Source organism: Chelonoidis abingdonii, chromosome 10 (genome assembly GCF_003597395.2).
Source record: "Chelonoidis abingdonii isolate Lonesome George chromosome 10, CheloAbing_2.0, whole genome shotgun sequence".
Classification (NCBI taxonomy): Eukaryota; Metazoa; Chordata; order Testudines; family Testudinidae; genus Chelonoidis; species Chelonoidis abingdonii.
In genome coordinates, this window is record NC_133778.1 from 8,796,647 (window position 1) to 8,819,896 (window position 23,250).

The following is a 23,250-nucleotide window of genomic DNA, read 5'->3' on the forward strand; positions in this document are numbered from 1 at the left end:
AGAAAGTTGCAGAGCTGTTAATTGCCAGTGTAGACAAGCCCTCAGACATCATGACTCTTGCATCAGTTTAAGAGAACTGGCATGTCTGTAGTTCGGTCCCATTGTTCCAGGCTCGGGGTTAGGAGAGAGAGCCTGCAGTCTCTGCCTTGCTCTGAGTTCACAGACAGGCTTTACCCATTTCAGAGTTCCTTTGTCTGTCCTGGAACCCCTGAACCTGGTCAGTGCTGGCGTTAGGCACAAGCAGACTAAGCAATTGCTTTGGGCCCTGAGCAGCTCAAGGAGGCCCTCTATTTTTTTTGTTGTTGTTGTTATTACAGGCTGGGAAAAAATATTGCTGCTTAGGCTCCCCAATGGGCTAGCACGGCTTCTGAGTCTGGTACCATTCTGCATCTCACCAGGGGACTGGAGGTCAGTTTTCAGGAGGGCATTCAGTGCATTGTCCATTAAGCACCAACAGTTAACTTAGTTCTTGCCTGTATGTATGTGGAGAGCTCTAGCAGGAATTAACCCTTCGTGTGCTATAGAACAAGCCTCACTCACCACAGTACTTTTAACGAAGAGAGAAGCTTTTATGAGCATGGTGTCTAGTACAGATCTCCCATGCTCTTCTTCCACAAAGCATCACTGACTGGAAAGGCGGTGGCCATGAGTAGAAGAGGATGAGTTAGAAGTGGAGGAAATGTGAGGGGATAATTAGGATTCTGGATGGGTATTTGGGAATGTGGGGAGTGGGGGAGGAGGGGTTGTGTACATGTCCTTGAACGGGGACTACAAACCCCTTTGAAGACTAATACTTGATTCTTTCTATTGTAAAGGCCTTGAATTCCCCACCCCCCTCACAGGTGCACAGCTTCTGTTCCCCTAGATAAGAAAGGCCTATGCTTTTTTCTTTTCAAAGGAGAAACTTACAGAAGTCTAGTGGCTTCCAGAAAGTGGAATGATTTTAAATGACTACTTATCTGTGCTGGAAATACCTACCTTTTGCACTACAGCTGTTTTTAGCATTTACTGCCATGCGTGCTACTTAGTGAGCATTTATGCCTTGGAATCTCGTTTTCTTTCATTCTGCACCAGGTATGCTTTGGAAAGAGACCGAAAAGCCCGCATTGCCCGTTGCTCAGAGGAAGTCTGTGCTGATGTAATGCAGCTGTTTCTGGAAGAGGAGATTTTTCAGAGTGCTAAGGAGACCCTCCAGGAGCTCCAGTGTTTCTGCAAATATCTGCAGCGGTGAGTTGTCAAACCATACCACAGACACTGTTCTCAAGAAGGCCAACTGGTCTCTAACAGGATCAGTGGTAGCATTTGCTAATCCAAGCATACTGTTTCTTTCTGATAGTCCCTACTAGGTGCTTTCCAGACAGAGAAGAGGGAACAATCCCTGCCTGAGGAGCTCCCAATCTAAGGAGAGACCAACAAGTAAACAGAGGTTGGGGGAAGGGGAAACAACATTAGATTAGACTGTTTAACAAGCTCCTCTTCAGGGGTTCTCAAACGGGGGGTTGGGACCCCTCATGGGGTTGCGAGGTTACTACATGGGGGGTCACAAGCTGTCAGCCTCCAGCATTGATAATGGTGTTCAATATATAAAGTGTTTTTCATGTATAAGGGGGATTGCACTCAGAGGCTTGCTGTGTGAAGGGGGTCATGAGAGCCGCTGCTTAAATCTATCTGGAAACTCATGCTGGTACAGAATGCAGTAGCTCCTGTTTTACACCCTATAGCCTGCCAGGAGCACATGATACCAGTGGATTTTTTTTGGTTTACACTGGCTAATTATTAAGCACTGATTAGTATTTAAGATTTTTGGGGAGGGAGAAGGGGGAGGGGTGTTAATAAAGCTCTAAATAGCCCAGGAGCTACTTATCCAAAAGCTGTCTCTCTCCCTGTGCCATATTGCCAGATCAGTGGGGTGCCTGGCTTGGCGCTCACTCAGACAAGAGAGGGTAGGGGGTGAGAAGCTTTCTAGGGCCACGCAGAACCATAAGCCTTGGGTTGCCCCCACTGCGCCAACAAGGGAGAGCTTTGCTGGAGCTTAAACTGTGTGTCAGCTCCCCAGAAAACTCCTTTGGACTCTGCCAGTCTTAACCTTGCCTTGGGAGTAACATTCGGTAAACCTCAATTCCTGAGCCTCCAGGAAGAGTGTTCCTCTGTAGAATCTACTCCTTATTGCTGGACACTCACAGAAATTACCAAGTCTGCTGCCTCCAAAGCAAGTACACCCACCGCCTGTCAGTCTAGCTGAGGACCCACACTGTAATGCACTGCACTGAGATGGCTTATAAAACCACGCATACGTTTATTAATAAAGAATTTGGATTTTAGTGATACTAAGCAAGAGAAAAAGATGTGGTTAAAACAAAACAACAATGGGAAGTTTCTAATATCTAAAACTTGACTTTAGCAAGCTCCAATCTTTACGTAAGCAGCTTTCTCAATCACATCAAGCACTCAGCAACTCCAGCCCCTCAAGCAGGAGGATTAACTGTTCACAGAATTGGGGGCACTGATCCCTTTGGTCCATCAGTGTTGGGTAACAAATGAGGAACCTTTGAAATGTATTCTTTGAAAAGTAAACCCAGACAGAGTTCCTCTCCCTTGCTGTATGTTCTTTGGGGAGCAGGCACCAAGCCCTTTCTTCATCGTCTCCTCAACTTTCTTTCTCCTTGTCTTGATCACTTTGTGTACCTTAGAATCAAATATCCTTTTGTTGTCCTTTGCTTGTAATCAGGCCATGCTGTTTTCTCATCCAGGCATTAGCATGATTCGTGCAGACAAGTAAAGCCACACTCCTTTGTCTACGGCAGGCTTGTTTATCAGTTGCCTCCACAACAGATTTTAAGACTATATTACAACACACATACATAACTCTCTATACACAACCCATACATACATCACACACTGATATTCATGACCAGCATGTTACCGGTTTACATACGATACTTTACAAGATGCTGTGTACCTAAATATTCTGACAACAGCGTGAATGTGTTGTTTGCTGGTAGTCATAAAGGGAGTCTTAGGGTCACAGGGGGGCGGCAGGGCCATCTTTGTGGAGCTTTGGAATTCCCTCACCCCAGTCCGGGGGGTATTGACCCTTCAGGGCACACCGCAAGGCCCATCTGTTTTCCTGCATGGGGGGAGACTGCAATGTCTCATAGACTTCAAGGCCAGAAGGGACCATCACAATCATCTAGTCTGACCTGCACGTTGCAGGCCACAGAACCTTGCTCACCTGCTACTGTAATAGACACTTAACCTCTGGTTTAGTTACTGAAGTCTTCAAATCCATGATTTAAACACTTCAAGTTACAGAGAATCCAGCACTGACACACTAGTTCAGGGGTCGGCAACCTGTCAGAAGTGGGGTGCCGAGTCTTTTTATTCACTCTAGTTTAGTTTAAGGTTTCACGTTCCAGTAATACATTTTAACTTTTTTACAAGGTCTCTTTCGATAAGTCTGTAATATATAACTATTGTTGTATGTAAAGTAAAGAAAGTTTCAAAATGTTTAAGAAGCTTCATTTAAAATTAAATAAAAATGCAGAGCCCCTCGGACCGGTGGCCAGGATCTGGGGAGTGTGAGAGCCACTGAAAATTAGCTCGTGTGCTGCCTTTGGCACACATGCCATAGGTTGCCTACCGCAGCACTAGTCTAAACCTGCAAGTGACGAGTGCCTCCTGCTTCAGAAGAAGGGGAAACACCTCTCTGCCAATCTGACTTGGGAAAAAATTCCTTTCTGACCCCAAATATGGGATCAGTTAGACCCTGAGCATGTGGCCAAGATCTACTAGCCAGACACCTGGGAAAGAATTCTCTGTAGTAACTCAGAGCCCTCCCCATCTAGTGTCCCGTCACCAGCCACTGGATCTGAAATACGTTCTCAGTGGATTGTGTGAAGGAAGATGACTGGGAAGATTACTAGGGAAGGGTCAGTGCTCTTTATTATGGACTGAGGCTGTAAATAATAATAAAAAAAATCTATATTGTCAACTCAAATGTTTTGAAACTGATTTAATGTAAGAGACGAGATGAAAGCCTATGCTGTCACGCAGGTGTAATTTCTAAAGTGTAAAAATGCCACTAGTAGCTGAAAATTTAAGAATTGGACAGGAACAGACCCCAAATTCCAGTGATGATTGAGCATGGTGCTATTCTGAACAAAAAGAGCTCTCAACTATGCTTGTAGCTATTTCCATCACTGCACATAGATGTTCTAGTTTACAGAATAGCAGTCCTGGAATCTTAACATATAGGTAGTCTAACTTCTGATAAAGCATCTTTTAGGTAACATGTCCTATAGATGTCTAGAATTCCTTTCAAAAAATATTTAAGTTGTATTATTTTCAGCAAGAGGGAAGCTATTTTATAATCCAGAGGAAAGTAATTAAATGGATTATACACCAAATGCTGTACAAGCACAGAGTAAACACTGAAATTAAGAAGAATATTTATCTAAAGATGCAATCTGAATAGAATTCTCACTTCTGGGATTCAGCTCCTTAACATGCAACTGCCATAACACCCTAGCTCTTGTGACTTTTAACTGTTGATGTTAGTGGTAGCAAGGCAGAGCAAAAACCAGGCCCCCTAATTGTCAGTGTGTGCCACCCTGTCCAGCTTTTTGGTAGTGGGTGACTCACTGTTGGCACAGCCCATACATGTTGTGGGACAACATTAGTTTTTCAAGTACACGTCCTTATAAATGTCCCACCATAGGATGTGCATACACCTGTGCACTCTTGAGTGGAGACTGGAACGTAGTATTCGCAGGTCCGTGCCTGTGTAGAATGACACCCCCGTGCTCTGAATGAGGGCATATTGGGATACACAATCTTGCCATCACTCAGTTCTTTCTCTACCACCTGCAACTTGAGATGGAGACTACTGACTATTGTATTTTGCTTCCCGCCTTAATTTGTGCATTATTGTTTGACTGCTTTGGTTTGATCATTCTTTCTTTGAATTATTCTATTTCCATATACCTTCACTTCACTTCACTTTATTTTATGTTGGTTGAGAAAGCTCCATCCCTTCCTTTTCATTTTCTTTGATTTTGTGTTGGAATATAGTAGTTATGCCCAAGACCCCAGGGTTCAAGGCCTGTGAGACTTACCAGAGGTCTTTTCTCCACAGCAATGGACATTCCAGCTGCCTGTGGTGTTTGGGGGAGTCCCACAACCCTGCCACATGCCAGGTCTGGCTAGGTTTGAAGATCAAAGAAGCCAGACTGAAGCTCATGCTATTGGAGCATGTGTTAGCTTCCCTCCTTGTACATCCCTACAAGGGTCTGCTTCCCTCCTTGTACATTGACCTCTATGTCACAGACAGCCTCGGTCACTGTTGCTGCTTTGTCTGCAGCCCCAGACAATAGGACCTCAAAAAAAAAAAAAAAGGAAGCATTCCTTTCCAGAGGAAAACAAAGAAGAGGGGCAGACTACTGGAAAAGACCTGCTTTCAGGAGACCTCTCATTCTGCTAAGGCTCTGACGAAATCCAGTACTGAGGTAGAAGCCCTGATTGAATGTGCTTATAACAGGAGCAATTACTGCCGTGGCACTGTCTGCTCCCTTGCAAAATAGTGAGACCTACAGGGCTACCATTCACACCCCTTTGAAAGGGGTCAAGACACGACGGCTATCCCAGTAGTGCAACAGCGTCCATCTCATCACCCAGTACCAACTCTAGTTTTGGATGAAGAATTTCAGAGCCCTCCACCTTTTTTTCCAGGTTCCTTTTTTCAGAAGATCTTATTATCTCTCATGAACCTGAATCGCCACTTATAGAAGGATCCACCAACTCCACCTCCATGGTACTCCAACAAAAACAGCATGTCGGGATTGGCTTACACCTCCAACCTTTGGTACTGATTAGAATATTGAAGCCCTTCCTTCCCACTTAGTTCAGGGGACGACTCCTTGGCCTCAGAGAGCTCAGGACAGGGATCCATTTGGGTACCATACTACCCTACCTCCTTGAGCCCTTTGCATGAAGATGGGCCTGGGGAACCTACCAGAACATCATAGGCCCAGAAGTTATAACTATCATTGACATCCCTTCCCTTATCGCTCTCCCCAGTGGGACTACTGGTACCTAAGGGGCCACTACAGTGAGCAACTTAATATAATCTCTAGGAAAAAGCACTGGTACCCATCAGTACCATACCAACTATCAGCTTCTACAGAACATCCTCTAGTACAGTGCACATTGATACCATGCTGCTCTCCATTATCAAAAGACGTATAAGAGGAACAGGAGCCTCAGACAGAGGAGATCCCTCTGGAAATTCATCTTCATATCTAGATGAGGTGCTGATGCCACCACCTCCCTCCTATGCGGGTGATTTCAAGACATTGCAGGAACTCATGAAAAGGCTAGGAACTCTATCTTCCTTCCCAGGATGTCCACCAGGGAATGTTTGGACTCTTGAACCTACTAGAGCAGGTGCAAGAGTCCAAACATTCCCTGGTGGACATCCTGAACATTAATCCTCAGGGAAAGGTTGCCTTACCTATCAATGAGGCACTCTTATCTCAGGCATATATAACCTGTGATAAATACCTACCATAATTCCACCTACCTGTAAGCAGACAGATGAGAAATACTACATCCCACTCAAAGGAACAGAGTGCTACTTCTCCTACCCGAGCCCCAGCTCTTTTGTGGTGGAGGCTACCATTGAGACGGACTGTCAAATTCAGTGTAGGCCCTCTCCATCAGGTAAGGAATCAAAAAGGCTGGACTTCCTGGGAAGGAAGAGCTGTTCATTAGCCACTCTCCAATTTCACATTGCCAACTACCAGGCCTTAATGGTGAAATATGACTTCAATATGTACTCTCTGGTCTTGTGCCAAATGCTCATTAAAATGTGTATACCTGAAAGATTATTTTCAGCCCATTATCACTGAAGGACAGTTAGTCATCAGAACTTCTCTGCAGGCTGCATTAGATGCTTCTGGTACAGCTGTCAGGTCCATGACCACAGTGGTGCTCATGGGAAGAGCATCCTGGCTCCAGTTCTCAGGACTTTCAAGAGAGGTTGAAAACACAGTGGAAGATCTTCTGTTTCAAGGGTTCTTTGGTCAGTATACAGACTCCTCTCTCCATACTTTCAGGGACCCCAAAGTGATGATGTGATCACAGGGGATTTGTGTGTGCAATAAGAGAGTTTTATAGATCCCAAACTGCTCAGAGATTGAGACCGTTCTACTATAATCAGCACACCTCCCACCCCTACTTCTACACAAACAGTCTAAGAGACTTTTGACACCTCGGTTGAGGCATCAAGTATTCTACTCCAATAGATCACCAATCATGTGAGTACCCCCCCCACACACACACCTTTGGAAAACAGCTATCTTCCTGTCTGAGAATACCTTACCTCAGACGTGGATATAGGAAGTTGTCAAAGTGGGCCATTCTATCCATTTCCATGCTGTTCTTCCTCACCTCCCTCTCTTCAGGGACCCCTCTCACAAGGAACTCTTAAAAGAAGAGGCCCACTCTCTTCTTTTGGGAGCTATAGAACTGGTCCCACCAAAGTTCTTTGGAAGAGGGTTTTATTTGAATTACTTACTGGTGGTTCTGCAAGTGATGGTCCCTACTGTATTCCACTGAGGGGAATGTGCCCTTGCTCCACCTCATGGTTTTGTCTGAGACGATAAAGGGCGGGCAGACCAACTGCGCCCTCAATTCCTTCTCACCATGGCATGGTCCAAGTTGAACCTGCTACTGTCCTCTTGTCTCTCTCTGATGCACCTAAAAAAAAAAAATACCATTTTTAGAATTTTAAATAGTTTTTGTTGTTTTTACTGTAGTTTTTACTGGGGAATCCAGAATGCACATCAACATTATGGACCTTCAGGCAGTCCAAAGAGCATGTTGTGCATTTCTTCCATCATGTCCAATAACAGCACCACCATTTATTACATCAACAGACAAGGGGGCACGAGGTTGCCTTTGCTCTGTGTGTAAGCGGTTTGTCTATGGGATTGGTGCCAAGTGCCTGTTGTTGGCAGCCTATCGTCTGGTGACTCAGAACATAATTGGAGACTCTTTCAGCAGGAAATTCTTGGCCATCCACAAATGGGAGCTCCATGACACCTTAGAGACATTTTCACCTGATGGGGGACTCTCGACCAGGGACCTTTTTGCATCCTGCTCCAACAGCAAGTGCATCACTTACTGCTTCAGAAGTGGTCTCTATGCCCATTCCCAAAGTGATGCGCTCATTCACCACTGGTCGGACCAGATCAGTTATGCCTTTCCCCCATACTGCTGCAGCCACGAGTCCTCCACAAGATCAGGTGGGAGAGAGCACTGGTTATTCCGATTGCCCCATTCTGGCCATGCCAGTTCTGGTTTCTCCACCTTCCCCACATGTCAACGCATCCCCTGTTTGCCCTACCATCTTTCCTGGAATTGCTCATGCAACACACAGGCAGGATCAGGCATCCCAATCTGCAGATACTTCACCTCGAAGGTTGGTTTTTGGATGGGATCTTTGCTAGAATGGAATTGTTCGCTGGCACTATAAGACATCCTCTCAAGCATCAGGAAAGAATCCATAAGGCATTCCTGTTGGGCCAAGTGGAAGCACTTTACTTCTTGGGCCCCACAGAGTAGTCTTTGCCCCAAGGATGTGGACAGTCTCCTTCTTTTGTACTACCTTATGTCCCTGAAATGTCAAGTTTCGCTCTCAATTCTGTCAAGGTCCACAGAGCAGCTATCACTGCCTTCCACCCCCATTTGGAAATGCACTCTGTATTTATACATCTGTTGACTACCAGGTTTTCGAAGGGTCTCCTCAGAAGCTTTCCACCATTCAACCTGTTGCTCCTCAATGGGACCTCGGCCTTGTCCTCTTGACATTAATGAAATCACCCTTCAAACCTCTGGCCTCATGCTTCCTGTCTCCCCTTTCCATTAAGGTCACCTTCCTGATAGCTGTTACTTCTGCAAGAAGGCTGGGCGAACTGGGGAACATGATGGTGGACCCCCTACCCCCTTAACCATGTTGGATAAGGACAAAGTTCCCCTGTGCCTGCACACAAGAGTTTGTGCTAAAGGTTGTATCCTGCTTTCATCTCAACCAACCCATACGCTTACCTGCTTTCTTTCCGAAGCCTCGTATTGGCAGAGGAGCAGCACCTTCACTCCCTCTCGGGGTCTGCAGGGCCTTGGCCTTCTACCTGTAAAGGACAAGACAATTCAGGAAGTCCCCCTAGACCGTTTATCACTATAGCTGAAAAGATTAAAGGCCAGATGATCATATAGAGGATATCAGGGTGCATTATGCTTTTTTTGGTTATCGGGACTGTCTCCATCCCTTGTAGTGAGAGCCCATTCCACAAGTGCATTCACATCGACTGTGGCCATCTTGCACGATGTACTGCCTCCAGACCACGTGGAGTTCGGTGCATTATGCCTTCGCTGTACATTATGCCTTGATGCAAGACTCTGTGACACACCTCATTGGACGTGGCTGTCCTTCATTCAACCCTTCAATTCTCTTCCTCGCACACTTCTCCGAATTAGGCACTGTCACTAGAAGAAGAGGTTATTTACTTGTAACTGAAGGTTCTTCGAGATGTGTGTTCCCTATCTGGATTTCACTTTCCATCTTCCTTCCCCTCTGCTGCGGATCTGTTTGATTTGTGGTGGTGAAGGAGCTGAGGGCATGGCCACTCCACCCTGCCCTTTTTATCACCCCAGACAAAACCAGGAGGCAGAGCAAGGGCACATGCATGGACCAAGAGACAACTTTCAAATTCTCCAGCTCTGTCCTCAGTGGAATTCAGATAGGGCCCACACATCTCAAAGAACTTCCATTTACAGGTAAGTAACCTCCTCTTCTCAAGAAAGGCAGAGGGTGGAAACCAATCCTTAACCTCAAGAACTTGAATAACTATGTTCTAGCACAACACTTTAGAATGGTGACACTAGCCAATGCAATTCCATCCTGAGATTCAGGAGACTGGTTTGCTGCCTTCAACCTTCAGACAAGCATTTTCTAAGATCTACTCTCAGACAAGCATTTTCTAAGATTCATGGTAAAGGAAGATCACTATCAGTATCGAGTTCACCCCTTCGGACTCTTCACATCTTTGAGGGTGTTCACAAAGATTCTCTGAGTGGTAGTCTTACAATCTGCCTTGTCTATGTTAGTGGGGAATAGCAGTGTTCCCATATCTGGACGACTGGCTTCTCAGGGTCCAGAGACCTCAAGAGGTACAGGAGGCAACATCCAGGGCATTAACCTTATTCCAATCTCTGGGCCTCTGCATTAACCGCAGAAAATCCATACTCTCTCCCATTCAGAGAATAGACTTTATAGGCACTACCTTGTATATTGCCACGTATTTGCAGGGGCGAAAGGAAATGCAGGCCTGTTATTTACCAGGCTGCACGTGGCAACAGACTATATAGGTAAAGGATGCAAGGAGAGCATGGGTCACGATGCAAACTGCAGACACACACAACTAAAATTAATCAATTTAAAGTTTTATTGGGGATAGTTACAAGGGGTAGGGGAGCAGCGTATGATTAGCTAATAGGGTTAATAAAACTTAAAACACACAATGACTAAAATATCTACTAACAATATTTATAAACAAAGATGCAGCATTTTTAGTACTAATGATACTTACAAATACAAAACCAACGGCATAACGACCGGCAAACGTAGAAACCCTGTTTGAAACACGTGAGCTGAGAGAGGAGGCTTTCAGGTGTGATTCAGGTCGGTTGATGGGTGTACACAGGATTCACAGGATTCGTTTTTCTTTCGTTCCTCTCCCTGCCTGCACATGGCAGGCCGCCTAAAGTAACCTACTATGACATGCACAGAAGTGTTCATAGGGGACGAACCCAAAAACCTGTGTGTGTTCGTTTCTGATTGGCACAAGCAAAGTTTACACCAAGTAGGGGAGCAGGTGCCTAAAAGTCTGGCTTCGCCCCTAAAAGGTGAGGAAATGCATATTGTTTTAGAATGCGTTCAACACTGAATGACAAAAGAAGAGGCCAGGGCAATACCGGTATGGGCAAGTTCTACAGGATGCAGACAGGAACTCATCTTAACATAACCTTATTCCAATCTCTGGGCCTCTGCATTAACCGCAGAAAATCCATACTCTCTCCTATTCAGAGAATAGACTTTATAGGCACTACCTTAGACTCCACAACAGCAAGAGCTTAGCTACCCAAAGAGAGATTCTTCACCCTATTCAACCTAATCTCAACATTACATTGCAGCCTGCTAACAATACAAGTTTTGGGCCACATGTCAGCCTCCACATATGTGACTCCCAACATGAGGATGTACCTCAGATGCCTCCAGATATGGATAAGAACAGCATACATCCCAAACAAGCAGTCTCTCTCCAAGCACATCACGGTGCCTCGGAAGGTGTTGAGCTCTCTGATGTGATGGAAAGATCCACAGAAGGTCTTGCATCCAGCACCTTTGAAAACCCTCAAAACGGATGCATCTCTGTTGGGATGGGAGCTCATCTACAGGGAGACACAGCACAAGGCGAATGGTTGGCACAGGAATCGGGGCACCTTATCAATATCTTGGAGCTAAGAGCAATATGATATGCTTGCCCACACTTCCTTCATGTCACACGAAGTTACTCAGAGTAATACTAGACAACAAGGCAACAATGTACTATGTAAAGTGACAAGGTGGAGCAAGATCCAAATCCTTTTGCTCAGGATCACTAAGGTTGTGGATATGGGGTACTATCCATCAGATAGAAATATCAGCAGTCTATCTGTGGCCTAAAGAATACAATTGTGGACTCCCTGAGCAGATACTTCTGGCAGGATCACGAATGGGAGCTCAAGGACTGTCTCTTTTGCAGCATCTGCCAGACTTGTATATACTGTACCCAGGCTAAACTCTTTGCCACCCCAAACAATGCAAATTGTCACCAGTTCAGCTCCAAGGGAGGTCACAGAATGGATCTCTAGGAGATGTTCTTGGATTACCATGGCCCTTCTTTCACCATTAATTCTCAAGACTCTTCTCAAGCTGCATTGAGAAGGTATGAGAGCTATCAACGTAGCAGCTGCTTGGCTGAGACAGGCAGAGCTGTCTCTAGGGTACTGCAAATTGAGGCGACCGCCCCGGACCCCATGCTTTGGGGCGACCTGCGCTTTGTGAGGAAGTGGGTAGGGGGGCAAGGAGGAGCCCCCCTACCCACTTCCTCCTCCCCCCAGCACCTCCTGCCTGCCTGTGGGCCCTACTGATCAGCACCTCCCACTCCTTCCCAGTGCCTACCACCAATCAACTGTGTCAGCGTCTGGAGGTGCTGGAGGGGAGGGAGGAGGGGAGTGAAAGAGGCAGGGTGGGGTCTCCAGAAAGAATCAGGCCTTCATTCTTTAGATGTAATGAGGGCCCTTGCCTTCTATCTGAATAGGGTTAAACCACGCTGCACCTCTCCTAGACTATTTGTGTTGATTTTTGGATTGGATGAAAGGCCAACCAGTTTCCACACATGGACTGTCTAAGTGGGTTTTGGGTTGGATCAAGGCTTGTTATGGAATGCAGGGTTACATGCCCCCCTCAGAAAGTGACAGCACATTCTACTAGAGTTCAGTTCATGTCTTTAGCTTGACTGAAAGATCTGTAGGTCTGCTCCTTGGTCTTAGAGCCATATCGTAGCCAAACACTGTGCATCTTACCTGCTCCGACTTTGGCGGTGTAGTCCTTCAAACTATCCTGGACTTACCACCTCAGCACCCATCTCATTGAATTCCTGCTTGGGAGTCTTCTACAGTGGAGAAGGAACTGAGTGGTGGTGAGCTCACACCTCTCTAAATGCCTTCACTCGCCGCATGAGGTGCTGTTCTGCGTGGACCTGCAAATGCTACCTTGCCATCTCCAGCCAAAGGCGCACAGGCATATGCACATCCTACAGTGGAGTGCCCATAGGGACAAAACATCTTGAAGAACTCAAATTACTGTAAGGTAAGTGAGCTCTGCTTTTCTGCTTTGAACTGCTAATAAACCTAAGGTGCCAAAGCAGCTCCAGCAAGTTAATAGTGAAGAATAACTCTGAACAGAAAATCTGTGAAAATAATGTGAGATTTGGCAAGCAGCATTGATTAGTATAGCGTATCCATATTTTCTCTCTTAAAGATGGAGGGAAGTGGTAGCAGCGCGGAAGAAGCTGAAGCGTCAAATGAGGGCATTCCCAGCAGCTCCCTGTTGTGTGGATCCAAAAAACAAACTGAAGGCATTGTCCCCCAGTGCAGAGTGTCCTATTGCTGAGGAGAACCTAACTAAGAGAATTGTAAACCTAGGACACGCCGGAAATCTGGGAATCTCCTGCACCAGGTAAGCAGCTAACCTGAAATCTAGTCAGTTTCAAAAGATAAATTAAAATAATTTCACATGATCATAGGTTCCTGACAGTATACATTTTGTTTTACAAGCACATTTGCTTATATCACTTGTCCTATGAAGGACTCTCACAAAAAAGACAGTGGCTGTACACATTGCAGTCAGACACATATGAAAAACATACTGAAAACCCAGAGAGAATTTTTCTCTGATCTTCTTCCACTGTAGTAAGTCTCCTAAGTGTTCTGGCTTGCTTGGTGCACAGATGAGCACTCAGAGCTCTTGCAGACCTACACGTGTTATAGAGAGGAATCAGCACCTTTGATACCTCCTTACTAGACTTCCTCTTTGTTCCAGGTTAAGATGGCTGAGAAACCAGACGAAGCACCAAATGAAAGTTCAGTACTTTTACCAGCAGTTGCTATAGTAAGTTGGAGTTTCATTAAAGCTACATTAGCACAAAGATGCTGTGTGCCCTGAAAATGTTGGTGCAGAGTGGTGAATCGGTCTCTAGCAGACTTTTCAGACTAGCCCCTATGAATATATGTAACGGAGGGTGGGTGAAGGGTGTCTCCTCCAAAAGAGAAGAACCCTGATCTTGTGCCTGTACCTGTAGAGTGCAGTGTCTGACTAATACTGGGAGAGTGTGTAGAGTGGCAGATGGGGCAGAGTCTAGTGTGGCTCATATGCAGAGAGCAATAAGTGAGATGTGGTCTCTGGGCCTGTAACATAAGTGCAGAGGACCATCAGATCTTTGTTTTCAGTGGGCTGGGATTGTAGTTTAAATGCTGGTAAGTACTGTAGACTTCTCTGGGAGAGAAGAGTGATCTGAAGGTCAGACAGGTAATGATGGTTGTGGAGGAGTGGGCAGAATTTCTGTAGTTTTAGGAGGCCATTTCTTTATGACTTTGATGTCTGGAAACCTGCTGTAGCTGGAGATACCACTGCTCACAGCAGAGATAAACCAAGGAGCGAGAGCACTTACAAGTCTAAAACCAGGATCCCTGCCAGTCCGTGTGGATATTTTAAGAAGTCATTAACGTGCAGCTGCAGATATCTGTAACTTAGCACATACATGGTGGAATTCATGAACTCTGTGATGTTCCCCTCTGGTTGACAAAAGAGAATTCAGTAACTCCCAAACTAACTCAACAAAGTGGACAAAAATGATCAAAGGCTTTCATCCTTACTGAGGGGAACAGAATAAATCAAGTTGGAGTTTGGAAGCAGACTGCTTCTTGAGACATGGCAGAAAAGCTAGGAAACTTTTCCAGATTAGTAAATGACGTTTTAAACAACCCCAAGATATTTCTCCAGTTAGCCCCAAAACTTACCCAAAAAATTCTCTTTTGCAACCATATTGCTCATGAAATTTCAGACAATTTGATGTGGTGAAATGATTGAGGAGGTGAAAAAAAATAAATATAGAACTTTGATAGGATGCTGGGAAGTTGGATCAGTGAGTTTAAAGGCAGCTTTACTGGTTCCTGGGAATATGCCATAAACTAATAGCCAGTTTTCTCAATGTTGTTTGAAAGGATGCCAGAAGAACCTACTCATTCATTGTATTCTCTAAACCCACAGGCACTTGCCTCTGTGGGCTTCTTATGAACTTCAGTCCCTGGCTTGTTACAACATCAAAGTCATCAGGCACAGTGGGGGAGAGAGTGGGGATTTGTATGTGATCCCCAACGCAAGACAAATCTTGTGGGTCAGATTCTCAGCTGGTGTAAATCAGTGTAGCCCTTGAAGTCAACTGAGCTGTGGTGATATACATCATCTGAATATCTAGTCCTGTAGGTCTTAGACTTCCTTGCTTTGAATGTCCTTGTAACTCCTTTATGGAAAGCGAAACGTTTTAAGAAAACATTTATATTAGCTCTTAATTTCATCAGACTGTAACTGCATTGATTGATTCAATGTTCACAGCTTCAAAATGTTGCTTACCTTGGCACGCAGCTGCCCAAACAGCCACACTGACCTTTCAAGAACAGCCTATAGTCCATCTAGCCCAATACCCATGTTTCCCAACAGTGGCCAATGCCAGGGGCTTCCAAGGGAATGAACAGAACAGGGCAAAAATCACTGTTTTTTTAAATCTAGCTTAGGGCAAAAAGGAAGAGTCATTAAAAAAATCAAGGTATTTAGTTATTTTTCATATACTTTTCACTCTCTTTAAGTGATGCAGCATGGACACCCCTGGATCTGCCTTCACTGATCCTTGAACATATTCCAGTTCAGCGAGAACAGATCTTTTGGAAGGTGCTCTTGGTGTTGCCGAGTTACGAAGGATGTCCAGCAGAGGATCCCAGCCAGTAAGCAGAGGAGCCAGCCGGCATTTCCTTGCATGTCATGGAGACAGAATGGAGGAGGGGATGGGTTTGTACTGTCACTGAAGTGTAGCTCCCTATGTCCTGGGTAGAAAGAAAGGCAATGAATGACGGGACAAAGGGGTGAAATATTGTTCAGTAGAATGTTCCCTATTTATTTAACTAAATCTTCAATGTGTTCTAGCTCTGCTGCAGAGAGGTGAAATTCCTTACACTTTGCTGGAGATGGAGCCACATTCCCTTTCTCAGCCCTCACATCCTGTCATAGAGATAAATACCCTCATACCCTAAGACTGCGGTTACATACCCCATACATTAAAAGAACATTAACATTGCAAAGTCAAGCACTTGAAATCCAGGAAATGCGAGAATTGAGAATTTTAATCCTGTTCCAGGTGTGTATGGATTTTGATGCAGTCTTGTCCAGCTTCACATAGGAAGTCTGGCAGAGAGCGGGAGTAGGAACCCATCTCTCTTGGGTCCAGTCCAGTGCCTTTAACCCAACAGAATCTCCTCACAACTCTCTGCCCCATTCACTGTCCACCCTGTGCACTGAATGAGGCAGGGGTCTGTGGAACAAACATGGAATCATAGTGCATATGCACAAGGGAGATGAATTAAAGTGGTATGGGAAACCTTTATTTTGACACTTACTAACTTGGAGTGTTTGACTTTACAACATTAATGTTCTTTCATTGTAGTTTTCTGTGATATTTTCTGTTGAATCACTGATTCGAAGGCCAGAAGGAGCTATTGTGATAATCCAGGGGTTGGCAACCTTTCAGAAGTGGTGTGCTGAGTCTTCATTTATTCACTCTAATTTAAGGTTTCGCGTGCCGGTAATACATTTTAACATTTTAGAAGGTCTGTTTCTATAAGTCTATAATATATAACTAAATCATTGTTGTACGTAAAGTAAATAAGGTTTTTAAAATGTTTAAGAAGCTTCATTTAAAATTAAATTAAAATGCAAAGCCCCCCGGACCGGTGGCCAGGACCTGGGCAGCAGTCTGAGTGCCACTGAAAATCAGCTTGTGTGCCGCCTTCGGCACATGTGCCATAGGTTGCCTACCCCTGTGATAATCTTATCTAACCGCCTATGCAACATATGCCATACAATTTCACCCAACAGTTCCTGCATCATGCCCAGTAACCTGTGGTTGAACCTGTAGCCTATCTTTTAGAAAGATAGCCAGTCTTGTTTTCAAAGCTTTAAAATGATGGAGAATCCACCAGGCCCCTTGGTAAGCTGTTCTGTTGGTTGATTGTCAGAGAGGTAGCCGTGTTAGTCTGGATCTGTAAAAAGCAACAAAGAGTTCTGTGGCACCTGCGTCTGACGAAGTGGATATTTACCCACGAAAGCTCATGCTCCAATACATCTGTTAGTCTATAAGGTGCCACAGGACTCTCTGTTGCTTTTTATTGGTTGATTGCCATCCCTGTTTTAAAAAAATAAAACAAAAACAAAATTGCCCCTCTATGTAACGCATATGTAATTTCCTACCTTTTTACAAAAGCTAACTGTAAAAACCGAAATTCCATCGTGTGGGACAATATCAACCCCATATTGACCCCTGCAATGGTCATCGACGAGTTGGCAAACAGGACAGTTGGATTCACAGCCTGGGCCAATAAATGGTAGAAGTAATAGTCTGTTATCCCCTGTATGAATCAATCACTAGCAGGAGGTGTATGACTCTAAGAGCCCTTACTACCGAGGCATCCGGTGCACTGACTCTCAGCATGCCAGCCAACTCACAGCCCCCAACACTCTGCTGTCATGATACTTATCCAGAAGGTATCGTGTTAAGGTATCGTTTGAAGGCTGGTGATTAGTATCATTGTAAAATGCATGTGTCAGTGTTATATGTGAAGTTCTGACCTCCTTCTGTGTGATGTTACTAGAACGTGTTCAAGACCAGATTGTCTAGTCTAGGTAAAGGTGATTAAGAGATCTGTCCTAGACAGAGGAAGGTAGTTTACCTCAGTTAATATATTACAGTATCAGTAAATGAAGCCAGCAGGGGGTTATCCTGATCCTGAGGCAGAGAGATAGCATAGTTCCTGCACCCAAGAGAGAGACGGGAGACTGAATCCGCGGGAAGCCTTCCTGACTTGTAAAACAAAGCCAATCCCTTTGGGAATGTAAGCAACAGAGACACTCCATCTTTATCCTTCACCTCAGGAGACAAAAAACCAAGCGATTTGATTTCTCTCATATTCCTAAGGGATGTTGGCCAGTAAAAGCTGGAAAGGGGACTGTGTGTGAGAGAAACCATCTTGAACAAAGACCATCTTTCCAGATGCATCCAACGAAGTGGGTATTCACCCACGAAAGCTCATGCTCCAATACATCTCTTAGTCTATAAGGTGCCACAGGACTCTTTGCTGCTTTTACAGATCCAGACTAACACGGCTACCCCTCTGATACTATTTTCCCTTAACTTCATTCACAGAAGCAGTTAAGTGATTTTTCTTGAATGAATGAATGAATGACCGATCGAACAAATGAACGTGAGGCAGACATCTGGCATGGAAAGTTTTAGCCCAAATAGTTAAACTTTGGCAAAGTTCTAAAGAACTTAAAATTGGGATTTACAATGGAGAGTGGTCGCTTAACTATAGATTTTATGCCAGTGCCACCTATCATATCAAATGAAAAAGATGGTTTCTTTTTTGTTCACAGGGTACTAGCGGATTGGTTGAAAGCGAAATTTATGGGAGATAAAAGATCAAAGGATATGATCTCCAACACAGAGGAGAGAGTCCAGACACTTGCATTGTTTAACTCTCTTGGAATGCAAGAAGATCGGGCTGTTTGTGTCAACTTGTGTGTAAAGGTACGTTAGAGCAGTCTGTTAGCTGTGTGCTGCTCCCTGGTCCCATCACCTCTCTGATACTAAGGAATGCTTTGCCAAGGCTATCAGCGTGTGGTGTCATCTGCAAGCTCATCACCATTTACAAAGTCGGATCAGTCAGGGAGTCTCAGAAGTTCATTTTTTTAACCCTGTTCAAAGCCAAATAGTCCAGTTTAGCAGAATTCAGTTTTTATTTTTTATTTTGTAATTTTAATGGATAATATCAATGTTTATTTTAAAACTTTTAAAAAAATTTCATCTTTTTAAATCTTCTCAGATGTGGCAAAATATGGGGGCTCAGGCAGTGGAGGTGGACAGACAATAATTATGTAATGACTGTAGACATTGAGACTTAAAACTTTATGATTGTTAAAATGCAAATTGTCAGCATAATATTTCAAAATTTTAGCCTTGGATGGATGGATGGAAATATTTTCCCATTGGTTTGTGTGCGTGTACAGCGAAATCAGACTTCATAGACATTTATCGATGATAAATCTTTTTCTAAATTGTATTTTTTTTGTGAAAAATGGTTTGAAATTGATTTTTTTATTTTGTTATCCCTATTTTTTCCTTTCCTTTTCCTCTTTTTTTCTTTTGTTGTAATTTTTTTTTTTTCAGTCCTTTTCAAGAATTGAAAACTACTATGTAATTGGATAACGAGGGTGCCAAATTAAGGTTTCATGGGCAGCTTTAATCCTGGTGTTTCCTAGCTTTTGAGTGCTTGACTTGGCAACCTAAATAAAATCCCTTTTATACATGCACATATCACATAAAAACTTCATATGTATATGATGTGCCCGTATTCAATGTCTTGCTTGTTTTTCTCTCCCTCCCCTACAAGCTTTTATCCACCCCCCACAAAGTTCCCAGGAAGGAGCCTCCCATCAGAAATGCCATTGCTTTCTTGATCTCTGAGCCCCTCTTGTTTGCTGTAACTGAATTGTCTCCTTTGTGTTTGCGCAGGTGGCCCATGGCACCCTCAGTGACTCGCAGCTTGACGGGGCTGAGGCACAGAAGGATCTGCTTGGAACTAGTGGTCTTGTTCTCCTGCTGCCTCCTAGAGTGAGGAGTGAAGATGTGGCTGAGGAGGATGTTTACTGGCTTTCAGCTTTGTTGCAGTTGAAACAGCTCCTTCAGGCAAAGCCTTTCCATCCAATAGTACCTCTGGTGGTTCTAGTCCCTACGCGGGGAGAAGAAGCCACAGAGAAGGAAGTAGAAGAGGGTATGTGATTTTCTGTGCCTTGAAATAACTATTAATATTTAGGATTATGCCCAAGGCAGAGAATGAGCAATAAATGTGTTCTTCCAAATGCAGCATTTGGCTAAGAGCTGTAGATGTGAGACGGAAGGATCCTCTGATCTCTAACACAAATCCAGAGAGCCTGAGGAAAGAGACTGTAAACTGAAAAGCAAAACTAAATAATAGGATTTATTTATTTTTTTAAGGATTTCAGTTTTACTTTGCATGTAATGTTTTGTTGCTACGATGTGGGAAAAGAATGGGGCTGTCAGAGAAGTAGTAAATCTCCGCTCTCAATGCGAATAGGCTGAATAGGAGAACTTCATTTTTTTTTCTGCTGTCTGTGTATGAATAATGAAAAATGCTTCTATTTCAGCTATTGCTTTTCCTTTAAAGGTTTGATGCTGCAAGATTTGATTTCAGCTCAGCTGATTTCAGAATACATTATTGTTGAGATTCCAGATTCTGTCAGTGACTTGCAAGGCACCAACAGGGTAGGAGCAGTAGTTCCAAAATTAAATATTCAAAAGCTTATCACAAAAGTCTCTACTACCTCAATTGTTCACATTGGGTGAGGAATGTTCTCCACATTGTAAATAACTGCATTTTAAGCTACCACTCTGAGTTTTGTTTTGTGGGTTGTTTTTCCCATTGCTGAAGCTGAGCTTTATCATAGTTCGTGCACAGAAGACTTAGGTTCTACCGAACCAACCTTTGGCCAGAGCAGGACTTGGCTAGAGTTATGTTTCAGAAGATATTGATCTTCAAAATATTAGAAAATAGCACAAACATTTTCAGCTAAGGCCCCAGCCCCAACCTTAACTCTGCCCCTGCATTTTGCCCATCTGCCAGTATTCCTGCCTGTCCTCTACACGTGGTCTGGAGACCATACATATGGAGTCTGTCTTCACTGGCAGGATAATATAATCCACAGCTGTCTCCAGCTTATATTGGCTAAAGGGGGCTAGAGTTATGTTTCAGAAGATATTGATCTTTAAAATATTAGAAAATAGCACAAACATTTTCAGCTAAGGCCCCAGCCCCAACCTTAAATCTGCCCCTGCATTTTGCCCATCCGCCAGTATTCCTGCCTGTCCTCTACACGTGGTCTGGAGACCATACGTATGGAGTCTGTCTTCACTGGCAGGATAATATAATCCACAGCTGTCTCCAGCTTATATTGGCTAAAGGGGGCATGTCTGCTATTTAACCAAACAATGTTATGGTGGATTAAGGGCAAACCTTTGTATCATAGAATTGTAGGAGTGGAAGGGACTTCGAGAGGTCATCCTGTCCAGACCTTTGCCCTCATGGCAGGACTAACTATTATCTAGACCATCCCTGACAGGTGTTTTATCTAACCTGCTCTTTAAAACTTCCAATGATGGAGATTCCACAACCTCCCTAGGCAATATATTCCAGTGCTTAACTTTCTAGACAGGAAGTTTTTCCTAATGTCCAGCCTAAACCTCCCTTGCTGCAATTTAAGCCCATTGCTCCTTGTCCTAGCCTCAGAGATTAACAAGAACTATTTTTCTCCCTCCTCCTTGTAACAACCTTTTATGTACTTGGAAACTCTGTGTTCCTTAGGATTTGCGTCCTGAGCTGGAAAGGATCCTGTGCAGGTCGTGCTCAGCTGATAGTTCTGCATACTCTGTTCACCTCCCAGTACCCTCTACATTGAATGGGAGAGGTGCTTTTGTCCTTCTCCCCACACAGAGGAAAGGGGAACTTGTCTGGCTGCTTCCATAACAGAGCCTAAAGGAGTCAGAATGTACCCAGTACAATTCCTGTTCTTTCAGTCTGCGTTTTACATAGAATAATAGACTCTGAGTCTAGAAGGACCATTAGGACCATCTAGTCTAACCTTCTCTGTAACACAAGCCAGAAGGCACTCAGTGGTTTGTGCATGAAGCTCAGGAGCTTGTGTTGAGCTAGAGCAGGGGTAGGCAACCTATGGGACTGATGCCGAAGGCGGCACGCGAGCTGATTTTCAGTGGCACTCACACACCCAGGTCTTGGCCATCGGTCCGGGGGACTCTGCATTTTAATTTAATTTTAAATGAAGCTTCTTAAACATTTTAAAAACCTTATTTACTTTACTTACAACAATGGTTTAGTTATATATTACACACTTATAGAAAGAGACCTTCTAAAAATGTTAAAAGGTATTACTGGCACACAAAACCTTAAAATAGAGTGAATAAATGAAGACTCAGCACAGCACTTCTGAAAGGTTGCTGACCCCTGAGCTAGAGTGTGTCTTTAGGAAAGACATCCATCTGGATTTAAAGACTCCAAGTGACAGAGAATCTGCCACAAACTTTGATGTTCTGCCCCAGTGGCTAAATTAACTTTTCATAACATCTGCACCTTTATTTCCATTGTGACCATGGCTGAGTTCAACTTTCAGCCATTGGATCTCATAATGCTGTTGTCTTCTAGAGCCCTTTGCTATCAGATAGCTTCTTCCTGTGTGGGAATTTCAGACAATTCCAGTCACCAGGGCCGAGTTCCAGAGAGTCAAGCCATGCTGCCTGGAAAGCAGAATGCAAAACCCCATTCTGGAAATTATCAGTTGGGAACGGTCACCAATGGATTCTGTGCCAATATCTGTTTTCAGCTCTGACCTTGTGTGGGGTGGGACTTAAGGTTGTTTCATGGAGGTAGAATAAATTAATGGTGCTGCAAAATTTAGCAATTGCTGCTGTGAATGTCCCAGTTGTTGCTGTGGGATTTGTTCGCATTGTACCATGGGCTATGAAACCAATGGGGCTGCACGACTGAGTCCTTAGTGTCACTAGTTAATATTGAGCAGAGCTTCTGAAACGGCCTGGCTGACTGGTTTGTTCTGTCAATGTTTGTGCCATAGCTCTCTGAGGCAGTGCGATGGCTGCTTTCCCAGTGTCCCAGCTCCCCAGAGCTTGACTGCCAGACCCTCCAGCAGTTCATTGAGGATGGGGTCAGCCGTGAGTTCAGCGGGCGCTTCTACCATGACCAGAGGGAGAGGCGTTTGGCTGGCCTGCCCTCCCAAGAGCCCAGCGCTATCATTGAGCTGTATAACAGCGTACTGCAGTTCCTGTCTGGGGTGGTTTCCTCCGAACAGCTCTGTGACCAGTCCTGGCCTGTCACTGAGTTCGTGGAACCTGGCGGCAATAAGCTGCTTCCTCACCTCCAGTGGAACACACTGGATCACCTAGGCTGGCTGAGGAAGGCCGTGCTATCCTTCCAGATCCCGCACATGGACCTTCCTCCTCAAGGGGGTATGTAGTTCGCACTGGGCAGAAAGCTGCATCTCAAGGCGCTTTAGTATCAGGAGACAAAGTTTGTCCCTTTGCCAACAAATGTCTCTCCCCTTACATTTAAAATGTGCTTCAGTCTTTTTGTATCAAAATCTAGCCATAAATCTCATGGTTTGTTCCGTACCCTGAGTGCATGTGTCTCCTGCATTATGCACATTAGCCTGATCATGAT

The 23,250-nt window shown here is 44.4% G+C and overlaps 1 protein-coding gene across 3 annotated transcripts in view; it reads left to right on the top strand.

Moving 5' to 3' along the window:
* MCM3AP (minichromosome maintenance complex component 3 associated protein) overlaps positions 1 to 23,250 on the top strand; it is an 81,979-nt gene that overhangs the window by 48,455 nt on the left and 10,274 nt on the right. For all 3 annotated transcript variants that reach the window (XM_075069903.1, XM_032804119.2, XM_032804120.2), the window contains exons 17-24: positions 1,075 to 1,227; positions 13,142 to 13,339; positions 13,703 to 13,771; positions 15,526 to 15,660; positions 18,362 to 18,515; positions 19,500 to 19,758; positions 20,173 to 20,270; positions 22,649 to 23,039. In XM_075069903.1, the coding sequence (XP_074926004.1) occupies positions 1,075 to 1,227; positions 13,142 to 13,339; positions 13,703 to 13,771; positions 15,526 to 15,660; positions 18,362 to 18,515; positions 19,500 to 19,758; positions 20,173 to 20,270; positions 22,649 to 23,039 (1,457 nt within the window). The remainder of the gene's footprint in view (positions 1 to 1,074; positions 1,228 to 13,141; positions 13,340 to 13,702; positions 13,772 to 15,525; positions 15,661 to 18,361; positions 18,516 to 19,499; positions 19,759 to 20,172; positions 20,271 to 22,648; positions 23,040 to 23,250) is intronic.